This window comes from Crocodylus siamensis, chromosome 10, assembly GCF_052110815.1.
Source record: "Crocodylus siamensis isolate JL-2025a chromosome 10, ASM5211081v1, whole genome shotgun sequence".
Classification (NCBI taxonomy): domain Eukaryota; kingdom Metazoa; phylum Chordata; order Crocodylia; family Crocodylidae; genus Crocodylus; species Crocodylus siamensis.
The window spans coordinates 36424601-36436856 of NC_143404.1; the positions used below are offsets into that span (position 1 = coordinate 36424601).

Genomic DNA, 12256 nt, shown 5'->3' on the forward strand with positions numbered 1-12256 from the left:
CCCTAAAGCCAGCACATGTGTAGATTGTGACACTTTACTGTGGAGCTAATTTAGTTTACTTTGCAGTAAAGTGGACATGTAGATGCACCCACAGAGACTTCCATCAAGTTCATGAGCAACTATTCTGCTACTTGCAGCAGACTCCAAATTTGAAAACACAACAATCTAGATGAACTTTTATTTTTTGTAGAAGGCTTTTTTTGGCTGGAGAGAAGTTTGGGTACCATGGGGAGTTTGGTACTGGCTTCTGTATTCAGAGAAGATGGGTCAAGAGGAGGTTTCTTCTTATCCTTTCTTATCCTTTCTTGTCTGAATCCTGTGTGGGTTTTTGGTTGGTTATTGTTTGTTTCATCTCCTTCTCCATGTAGGGATGGCGGGACTTGTGGCCATAAGGTTCATATAGGACCATCTTTGTGAAATGTCCAAAAATCAATTAACTATGTACAGCATGTGGAAAGTGACTTCTTTCACGGAGAAAGAAGAGCATTATATAACAATAGACTCTTTGATCACTTGGCCATACATATTAAGGATGTGGATGGAAAAAATCACATTTACTTAACCAAGTTTCCTTAATTGTATTACAAGACTTCCTAAACTATTTAAAATAGGAAATCTTAAAATTTAATTTACTTCTTCCAGTTTGTTCTGTGTGAATGATATACTTCCTTTACTGCAGATGAAGAAAGTAGACCAATAATCAGTTGGTTCCAATGCTTGCTTTTCCTTTTTTCTTATGCATTAACACTGCATAAGATTTTAAACTATAAAAAGTTTTTTTTCTTTGTAAGTAGATTTTCCAAGAGAAAACTCAACCAGGTGTAGGACCTGCCCAGGTAAGAGCTCAGGTATATACCAAGGGAACAGTTGTGTCTCAGGAAGTGGGGGGGTGTCCAGGGCACTCTTGGGGGGATTAAGGTGTCTCTTCACTAATGCAAGAAGCATGGGGAACAAGCAGGAGGAGCTTGTTCTCCTGCTTGCAAGTAGTAAAATCGACCTGGTTGGCCTAGTGGAGACATGGTGGGATGAAACTTTTGACTGGGCAGTAGACATAGAGGGCTATAGGTTGTTTAGAAGAGATAGGAAGGAGAAAGATGGTGGGGGGGTAGCACTCTGTTAGGGAACAGTATACCAGTTCTACCTTCCAAATGGGACCAGAGGAAGGCTTAGCTGAGACCCTGTGGGTCATAAACTTCAAGGAGAGCGGGGGGAGAGGGATCTGGTGGTAGGGGTTTACTACAGGCCACCACATCAGGAGGAAGAGCTGGATCTGGAATTTTCAAGGCAGCTGGGGGAGGCCGTGCGTGCAAAGGATGTTGTGGTCATGGGTGATATGAACTACCCTGACATCAACTGGGAGGAGCAGTCGGCAAGGTCTAGCCACTCACGAAGGTTCCTGACGTGCGTACAGGACCTACACCTCGTGCAGGAGGTACTCGTCCCCACTAGGGGAAGCGCCATACTGGATCTGGTGTTAGCCTCTGGGGATGACCTGGTGGGTGAAGTCCTAGTACAAAGGAGGCTAGGGGACAGTGATCATGAAATGATCCAGTTTGCTATTCAGAGAAAGGTGGGGAGGGTAACTAGCACAGCACAAATGCTTGACTTTAAGGAAGTCAACTTTGACGTGCTCAGGGCAGTAGTCAGGGAGGCACTCGGAGCCCAGGGGGTAGCTAGTATGGGGGGTCCAGGAAAGGTGGTCCTTCCTCAAGGAGGCTATCCTTGGGGCGCAGCAGGACGCAATTCCTCTGTGCAGGAAGGTGGGGAAAGGGTCCAAGAAACCTTCATGGCTGAGCATGGATATCCAGGCTGGCCTGAAAGCAAAGAAAAAAGCATACTGGCGGTAGAAGCAGGGGGCAGGGACAAAGGAGGAGTACACCTGTGACCCGAGCTTGTAGGAATTTGGTGAGGAAGGCTAAAGCAACACTAGAGCTTAGATTAGCTTCTGGGATTAAGGATAACAAAGTCCTTCTTCAAGTATATAGGTAGCAAAAAAGAAATCTTGGGGTAACATTGGACCCCCACGGGACAGGGCAGGGCAGTTGGTGACGGATAAGCGAGAGAAGGCAGAACTCTTCAACAAGTTCTTTGCCTCCATGTTCCTGTCTGCTGACAATGGGTGCTCTCGGGTGATAGCATAGAGAGGCCCAGGAAGGATGCGAGTCCTCCGACTGTTAGTTCAGATGTAGTTGAGGATTACCTAGAGGGCTTAGATGTGTCCAAGTCGGTGGGCCCGGATGACCTTCATCCATGGGTGCTGAGAGAATTGGCTGGTGTCATTGCGGAGCCATTGGCATGGCTGTTCGAGGATTCCTGGTGCTCGGGCCAAGTACCTAAGGACTGGAAAAGGGCCAATGTGGTCCCTATTTTCAAGAAGGGGTGGAAGGAAGAGCCTGGCAATTACAGGCCAGTCAGCTTCACTTCTATCCTGGGGAAGGTCTTTGAAAAAATTATCAAGGGCCACATTTGTGAGAGCCCTGCAGGAGAAGTGATGTTGAGGGGTAACCAGTATGGGTTTGTGCAAGGCCGATCCTGCCTGACCAGGAATAACAGTCACAAACTGGTAGAAGGTAGGTTTAGGTTAGATATCAGGAGGCGCTACTTCACAGTCAGGGTGGCTAGGGTCTGGAACAAGCTTCCAAGAGAAGTGGTGCTGGCTCCTACCCTGGGGGTGTTTAAGAGGAGGTTAGATGAACATCTTGCCTGGGTCATTTGACCCCAGTATTCTTTCCTGCCATGGCAGGGGGTCGGACTAGATGATCTGCTCAGGTCCCTTCCAACCCTAGAAACTATGAAACTGACTAACCTGGTCTCTTTCTATGACCAGGTAACAAAGAGCTTAGATGTGAAGGAGGACTCTTTCTATGACCAGGTAACAAAGAGCTTAGATGTGAAGGAGGAAGTTGATGTCATCTTGGACTTCCAGAAGGCCTTTGACACAGTGTCCCACCCAATTCTAGTGGGCAAGCTGAGGGACTGCGGCATCGACGAATGCACAGTCACATGGGTGGCAAACTGGCTCCAGGGGCGCACGCAGAGGGTGGTGGTGGATGAGTCAATGTCAACCTGGGAGGGTGTGGGCAGCAGAGTCCCCCAGGGCTCGGTCCTTGGGCTGGTGCTGTTCAACATCTTCATTAACGACCTGGACGAGGGTGTGGAGTGCACCCTGTTCAAGTTCACTGATGAAACCAAGCTGTGGGGTAAAGCGAATACACCGGCAGGCAGGGACCGCATCCAGGCAGACCTGGATAGGTTAGAGAAGTGGGCAGATCTGAACAGGATGTGGTTCAACAAGGACAAGTGCAGGGTGCTGCACCTGGGGAGAGGGAACCAGCATTATGGTTATAGGTTAGGGGCTGACCCTCTCAGCAGCACAGAGGCAGAGAGGGATCTTGGAGTCAGGATTGACTCCAGGATGAATATGAGTCGCCAATGCAACGAAGCAATAGGCAGAGCCACCCGCACCCTGTCATGCATCAACAGGGACATCACTAACAGGTCCAGAGAGGTCTTGCTCCCCCTCTATGCAGCACTGGTCAGGCCGCAGCTGGAGTACTGTGTCCAGTTTTGGGCGCTGCACTTCAAGAGGGACATGGAGAACCCGGAGGGGGTCCAGAGGAGGCAACTCGTATGGTTGGGGGCCTCTGTGGCCAGCCCTGTGCGAAGAGGCTGAGGGGCCTGAATCTCTTCAGTCTCCGCAAGAGGAGACTGAGGGGGGATCTTGTGGCTGCCTATAACCTTATCAGGGGCCAGCAGCAGGGACTCGGGGAAAGTCTGTTCACCAGGGCCCCCCTTGGAGTCACCAGGAACAATGGCCACAAGCTGAGGATAGGTTTAGGTTAGATATTAGGAAGAACTACTTCACGGTAAGGGTGGCCAGAGCCTGGAATAGGCTTCCCAGAGAGGTGGTGCTCTCACCTTCCCTGGAAATCTTCAAGAGGAGACTGGATAGGCATCTGGCTGGGGTCTTATGACCCCTGCCACCCCCAGTGCTCCTTCCTGCCCATGGCAGGGGGTTGGACTGGATGATCTGTCTAGGTCCCTTCCCACTCATTGATTCTATGATTCTATGAAAATTTTTACAATTTCTTTTCACCAGTCTATATTTGGGACCTAAAATGTATCCCTTTAAATTCTAATAAGAAAGTATGTTTGTTTTTTAAGAACTGTTAAGCCAGGACTATTAGTGCTTTATTGATTTAAGGCAGAGGTGTTAGTAATGGCCTGCCAGCTATATCCAACCCACAGAGCCCTATCATCTAGCCCCTGGTGCTGCCTGTGGGTCTCTGAATTTATCTGCAGACATCCTGTGGGGTGTGCTGGCTAGTCTTGTACACACCCTCCAGCTCGTGTCACAGCATAGCTACTCTGGGACTGTTCTGCATGCAACATCTGGTCTGTGGTGCTGATCCAGCCTGTGGACCAGCCCCATGCCAAGCATCAGGGCTGGATGAGTTTAATACCCCTGAGTTAAGAAAAACGTTTTAGGAGTAGAATGAAAAACAAGGGCAGAAGAAAAACCCTTGGTTTTCTTTTGGTTTAGTGAATTACAAAAAAAAAAAAAAATCAAATCAGGAAACACAGATGGCATGATTCATATGAAGTAAGAGCATGTAGCTACTCTAAATGTATAATCTTGTTAGTCCAGGCTGTAGATGGACTGAAATTACTAGTTAGGATGTATTGACAGTATATTGTCCCTACCATGGGAAATCAGGGCTTGACATCCCTGTTGATTTAGGGGCTCACAGGAAGGCAGGTTTTGAGCAGGATCCGTTTATTAAAGAGTACCTGCATAGTTGATGACATCCCCAGTTCTGTAAATACTTATACAGGTCTGCAAATAGGACTTGTGTGTGTGTGTGCACACTTAGACAAATTTTGCAAACACACACAAGTACAACATTCTGTCAGACGTGAGGAAAAGGGCATAAAATGAGTCAGAGAGGGACTTGTAAGGGAAGTGGGACACACAGACCTCCTGTTTTCAGTGGCAAAAAATAAGGCTGCTTTACAGAACTACATTTATCAGACTGTCTTGCGTTCCTGTGCTACTGCTGCTTACTGTTGGGCCTGGAGTTGGGAAATGCAGGTGGACTGGGGACAGTAGAGTGAGGAATTCTCTGGTCCATTCTGGTGGCCCCAACCCTTAGTGCCTGCGGCTCGTGCCCTGCTTGCCCTTATGCTGCTGCATCCTTATGCTGCTGCATCTCCACAAGATGACCACAAGATGAACATGAGCCTGCAATGCGATGCTGCGGCTAGTAAAGCGACCAAAATGCTGGCGTGCATCCATAGATGCTTCTCGAGCAAATCCCGGGACGTCATTCTCCCCTTGTACTCGGCCTTGGTGAGGCCGCAGCTGGAGTACTGCGTCCAGTTTTGGGCTCCACAATTCAAAAAGGATGTGGAGAAGCTTGAGAGAGTCCAGAGGAGAGCCACACGCGTGATCAGAGGTCAGGAAAACAGATCTTACGATGACAGGCTGAGAGCCATGGGACTCTTTAGCCTGGAAAAGCGCAGGCTCAGGGGTGATCTGATGGCCACCTATAAGTTTATCAGGGGTGACCACCAGGATCTGGGGGAACGTCTGTTCACCAGAGCGCCCCAAGGGATGACGAGGTCGAACGGTCACAAACTCCTGCAAGACCGTTTCAGGCTGGACATAAGGAAGAATTTTTTTACTGTCCAAGCCCCCAAGGTCTGGAACAGTCTGCCAGCGGAGGTGGTTCAAGCACCTACATTGAACACCTTCAAGAGTAAATTGGATGCTTATCTTGCTGGGATCCTATGACCCCAGCTGACTTCCTGCCCTTTGGGCAGGGGGCTGGACTCGATGATCTCCCAAGGTCCCTTCCAGCCCTAATGTCTATGAAATCTATGAAATCCTGCCTCTGCTCAATCCATGAAGCTGGCATCCATCATGTGTTATCCATCATGTGTTATATTTTTCAGACAACACCTTTGTGTTTTCTCCCATGCTGCCCCATTATAAACATGGTCAAAGCTACTCATTATCCCCTTTAAACTCTCCTTTGCTGTTCTAGCTGGAAAAAATAGATCAAATACGGCTGAATTCATATGACTGCTCCCTGTCCTGCCACTTCCTTCTTTGTGCTCCTGTCTCAGTTTATCCATCTCTTGTCTTTTCACTTGAGTTATAAGCTTTTTTGGGAGCAGGGACTATGTCTATTCTATGTCTGTGCAGCAGCCTAGCCTAGGGGGGCACTAGTTTACTGCTAGGCCTCCTGAGAGCTCTAAAACATAACTGAAGCTCCCTGTGTGCATATGTAATTGTGTACACATCCTATTAACATTGGATTCTTCCTGGGCAGAGGTGGGCTGATCTGCACCTGCCAGATCAGGAGCTAAGTTAGTAGGGCTGTGCGAAATTTCGCCGGCTGTTTCATTTCAACGCTGTTTCGACTCATCTCAAGCTCAAAACAGCGAAATTGAAATGAAACAAAGAGCTTTGAAACAGCCTCAAAACAAAACTAGGGCAGTTGAAACACTTTGAGTTTTGAAGCAGCCTGGCTGAGTTCTCCTCCCCAGCGCTGCGATCCATTGGGCTGGGAAAGGCAACTCAGCCCAGCTGACCCGACTTCCCCTCCCCAGCCTAATGGATCGTAGTGCTGGGGAGGGGAACTGAGTGACAGGGCTCAGTTCCCTTCTCCAGCTCGACTGGGCTGGAGAAGGGAACTGAACCCTATTGCACAGTCCCCGCAGCCCTCCCAGGGTGGTGGGCCCCGATCTGCCTGCCAGATGAGAGAGGCTGTTTTGAGCTTCCCCGTTATAGCCTATGAGCGAAACACGAAACCGTGTCACTGTTTTGACGAAACGGAACAGCGGTTTCCAATCCAAACAAAATTCTAAATGAAACATTGTTCCATTGAAACGCAAGTTGAAATGGAGTGGTGCCATTTTGCGCAGCCGTCTAAGTTACTAACTTGTGGGCCTCTTCCTTGGATTTTCCATAGCTGTTACTTTGACAGAAGATAAATCATAGCAAAGTAGTACTGTTGATAAATCAAGTTGCTGTTTGCTGTTGGCCATATTTTGGTTCATTTGGGGCAGGTATTTTTTGAAGTCTGTCTACCCTAATGACAGGTTTTTAAAAAAAAGTGGGGGGTGGGGTGGAGGGACCCCTGTTTGTATTTGCCTTATTAGCTGGACAGCTTAAGCTCAGTTCACTGCACCTGGCAATAGAAAATCGCTGTGTGTGGATGGATAAAGAAAACAACAACATAATTATTTCAATAGAGGCAGTTGATGAGTCTGACTGTCTCTGGCCTCTGTGGCAAAGAGAGTCTTGGAATAGGATCTCAAGTGGCAGAATGAACTACAAAAATTCAGCCTCGGATTTCCCCAATCCTGTCAGTCCACTGCGATTTAAAGACTTTCCAGTAATGTGGGAGATTCAGCCCATTACCTTCAGGGGGTATATTGCTGGGATAACTCTGTAATCATCCTGGCTTTTATGGCCTCTGCGAAAATTGTGGCTCTGTTTTGTATTCCTTAATTTCTTCATGCATGCTGATAGAAATCAGCATGATGTTGACTTCTACCCAGGCAAGAGCAACCTGTAAATAAGCAGAGGACCTAGAGATCAAGCCTTGGGGAATGATGCTTAGGTTCTGATGAAATACAGTTGATGTGAACAACATGGCTTGTTTATGGCTTATTAAGTCAGAGCTTGCAGCAGCTAAACTGGCCTAAAACCTGATTCAAAAAGAAAACATTTGCAGCCTTTCCTCCTGAATGCTGTTTAAAGCAGAAACTAGCTCCATTGACTGGTTTGTCTGATCACGCTAGCTGATGTTTAGTTGCTTCTGCTGAATATTATCTGCCTTTTTAAATGTGATCTGTAATCTTTGTTGTTAATCTGCTGTGTGACCCTAGAAAAATGAAGGCACAAAAAGGTGAATTATTTACCTGTCTGTAAAACAGGAATGTTTCCTTTGGCCACAGCTCTAGAGGAAAAAATGTCATATGCTGTTTGTTCTATATTTTACAGATGGCTAGAAAGGATGTTTAGTTTTGATTGGTATGGGTTATTCATGATGGGCTATAGTCCAGCAGTTAGGACTCAGAGTCAGACTCAGATCAGTTATTTTCCTGGTTCTGCCACTTACCTGAAGTGTAACCTTGGGTGAGTCTCTTCACATCTCAAACTTAGTCCAGTAAGAAGTATTGGGCTGTGACATACAGGAAGTCAGACTTAATCTAACAGTTTCTTCTACCTAAACCTCAGTAAAGTTGCAAATTTTAGTGCAGAAAAATGGTCACCCCAGTTTGGCTGTTTTTTCCCTCCACCCTTTCCCTGTCTGGGGTTCTTGGAGGAGAATCCTGCAGATTTATGATCAATTAATAGTCCAGTCACACCTCTGCTGCCTTGTTGGTGCCAGCACCAGAAATTTGCAGTTGCCATGAATCATCCAATTCTAGAGTATTAGTATGAACCAGCAGAGTTTGTGAAGGGGTAGATAACACAGACTGAGAAAGGAAGCAGAACTCTCCTGATCTGTAGAGAGACAGTAGAATCACTGTAGAAAATAGGAATGTCTTTTTAACCTACATTATTGTGAAATTTAATAACATTTCTGATTAACAAAATTTTCAAAAATCTTTTAAACTTTATATCCCTTCTCCTATTGTCCTTGTACATATTGCATTGAAAGATGATGGATGAATTTGTTCCTTATTCCACACTCATTACAGCAATGCATTTTAAATAAAAATACTGCTGTAAACCTTTCACTAGTGATAGCCCCATTTGGAAAAAAAGTTTGTCATGTTATTTGTAGGCTTATTAAAATTACAAAGCTTTGGTTCCAAGATGGTAATGCTGTGAGCAATAATTAGGCACAGTTTATGAACTTTCAGTCTCCTTAGTCATGCTTTGGAGTGATACCTGAAATCTGGGATTGTTTGTGGCTGTTAATGCTCCAGCTTTGTCACTTTTGAAGTGAGTGCCGTTTCCTGACCAAATCTGAACTTAACAAATTACTCGCATGCTGCATTCCTCTCTAGTTCTGATTTGAATATAGGTATTTACAGCAGCTTAGGAGTGAAAGGAACATTTTGGTGTGTGCTGTCCCAGACTTGGCTGTACTGCAACTAAGATCAGATTCTCTCTCTCCCCTCACTCCATTAAATCCATTCACTGTCCCATACTTGTTGCAAATAATTTACAGATGATGTGAACTACTTTAGCTTTTTTTCTTTTCAAGCTCTTGAAGAAAGGCAAAATAATTGCTTTTAAGTGATCATACCAAATCTCTTTAACTTTGTGGAAGTTTCAGGAATCTTCTTTGCAATTACTATACAGGCTGACTTTGTAGCTAAAGCATAGTAGTGCTTATGAATTAACCCTACCCAATAACATGGGAACCAGAGGCATGGAAAATTAAAAGACAGCATGAGTCTCATGAGCCAGGTTCAGGCTCAAGATTTGTATCTGCCTGACAGGATCCTTGTCAGGTCTGTATATTTAATGCCTTTAAGTAATTACACAGTCTCTGTAAGGGAGCAGAGGAAAAGCAAAGCTTTATCGTTATTTGAATTAGGATTTATGTGCCCTGCTTATAAGAAACTCAGCAGGCTAAAGCAAAATCATATCTTTCTTTTTCCTTTCCCCCTACCCTCTCTCCCCTTAGGAAAGATTTTGCATCCCACATGAATTACGAAAATCCTCCACCTTATTCTGGCCCAGGCCCGAATGCTCCATACCCACCATATACACAACAGCCAGGTGGACCTCCAGGCCCCAATCAATACCCAGGCTATCCACCAGGGCCTACTGGACCGTATCCACCAGGGCCTACCGGACCATATCCACCAGGTCAACCAGGTTATCAAGGGTATCCACAGTATGGATGGCAGAATGCACCACCACCTCCTGGACCAGTCTATGCTGATGGACCTAAAAACACAGGTATGCTAAGCAGCATGTGAGATGTTACCCTAATGGCATTGTGCTGGTGTGCTTTTTGTCTGTTGTGCCTTGTCTGCTTTGACCTGAAAGACTTCAGCCTGAAGTGATAGGATTGCTACTTTCTGGGCTTCAAGAAGCATCCTGTTGAGGTGACTGAGTGGAAGATGTTGTTTCTTTCTTGTTTTGACTCCTGTGATATTTTTTCAGGTACTGCTTCATTTTGTCATTGTAATCTCTGTTAATTGCTTATTCTCCATCCATCTTTCACAACTGTTTTTTGCCTTCATTCTGCCCTGTTTTTCTGCAATTAGTAACTGTCCAGCCCTAGGCTGAGAGACTTGATACCACTTTAGTGATTTAAGATGCACAGTTTTATAGGAATGAATGGGAGTTCTATATCTAAACCTAGAAAAAAGCAGGTGTCTTTGTTCTACTGTATTGTATGCACATCCAGAGCGCTCTGTAGGTCTCTGATTTCCTCCTCGCCCTGCCCCCTCAGGCAGCTACCAAGATTGGGTTCTGCAAAAATACACAGAGGCTGCTTACAGATGTTTAAAAAAAACTAACAATCCAAAAAAAAATGTAAAACTAAAACCAAAGAAACCCCACTTTATTTTAAATTTGGTGTACTCTTGCACCAAACACATGCCCAGAAGAGGCATTGCATTAGTTGAGACCTGGTTTGCCAACATCTGTGTAGATCAGGTGCTTTAGTGGGGCTTTTCTGGCACTTTTTTATCTAAAAGCTGATTGAATCAGCTTTTAGATAAAAGTGCAAAAAAACCCTGCTGAAGCATCCAGTCTATACAGACACTGCGGAGCCAGGTCGAACTAATGCACTGCTTCTTCTGGTAAAGCATGGATTTGTTTTTTAACATCTGCAAGCTGCCTATGCGACCTGAAGTTAAGAGTTGCATTTAGAAATGCAGCAACTTCTTGCTGTTGGAGGGTCTTTCTTTAGATCAGTGATATTAACCCACAAAGCCTTTCCCACCCCTTCCTCCTTCTGTCCCCCCTGCGTGGTGGATCCACTGCATGCCACTCGAGTTCCACCTACTCCAAGACCTGCACTGCATGTGGTGCTGTGGGTGCCATGTGTAGCATGGGTCCTGGCTTGACTGGAGTGAGCACTGTGTGGCACAGATGCCAAAGCAGCTGGAACAAGAGCAACACATAGCACAGTTTGGCTGGAGCGGGTGCCGTGTGCACCATGGGTCCTGGATTGGCTGGAGCAAGCAGTGTGTGCAGTACACAGCAGCTTCCCTGGCTGAACTACACTGCATGCAGCCTCTGTTCCAGAATCCATGCTGCATGCAGCACCCCCTAGCTAGAGCTGGGTGTGGCAGGGGTCTCCAGCCTGCGTACTGTGTGGGTCCCAGACTGCCTGGGGGTGGGAGAAAGGTCCACGTGTAGCACCCATTCCAGCTACTCTGGAACCTGCAACGTGAGTGTGTCCTGGGCCCTGGCCATGAGGCTGGGTCAGCACGTGCAGGTCAATTTAAATCCAGGGCCAGCACCAGAAGCCAGATGATAGGGCTGCCTTGGCTGGAACTGGCCCGTGGGTCATATCATTGACACCCCTGCTTTTAGATGTTCTTTAGTGGAGTTGGGCAAAATGGTGTCCAGCCACCTCCTGCTCTTCATTTGAGAAGGGGTGGGCTGAATGGCTGTCCTGAGAGCTTCTTTTATTTAATTGTAGCATGGAACAGAGCTGGAGACTATCAGAATAACCCTCAGATGAGGAATCTTGTACCCATGAGCACTTTTACATGTTATCAAACTTTAGTTAAAGTGCCCCACCACCATTTTCTAATGTGGGATGCTGAATACATGAGACACTGTTGGTGTTTTAATTAGAATGCCCCCACCCTGGAGCATGTGTATAGGTGCCATATGTTTATAAGTTGCTTTGGTTGCAGTAAGGTGATAGAGAAGGCTGATCCAAAGCTACTGGAAATCAGTGGGTATCTTTTAATTTTATTTTAATGGGTTTTGGGTCAGACCTTTGGAGTCCAGGCCAGGAGCTGAAGATGGGTTTACCTGGCTCCAGAAGTGAAGGCAGGAGAGTGCAGTAGGGTTTGCTTTGATGGAGGAACAGTGTATGGAGAGTGTACGAGACCAGGGGAGTTAGGAGAAAGGGGTTGAGGCAGGGAAATGAGAACACAGTACAGCAGGGAAGCAAAGTGTCTGTAGAAATGGTGTGGGGAAGAAGGAAGAGGTGACGGACACCTGGAAATTTAAGGCAGAAGTAGAAGGTATAACTGAATGAAGGAAAGGGAAAGAGAAAACCATGAGCAAGAGTGTCATGTATGTGACTTTAGC

At 46.3% G+C, this 12256-nt stretch overlaps 1 protein-coding gene across 1 annotated transcript in view; it reads left to right on the top strand.

Annotated features, from left to right (window-relative positions):
* Positions 1-12256, top strand: part of CYSTM1 (cysteine rich transmembrane module containing 1) — a 56128-nt gene that overhangs the window by 15215 nt on the left and 28657 nt on the right. The window contains exon 3 of the mRNA XM_090064061.1: positions 9657-9934. Within this exon, the coding sequence (XP_089920187.1) occupies positions 9657-9934 (278 nt within the window). The remainder of the gene's footprint in view (positions 1-9656; positions 9935-12256) is intronic.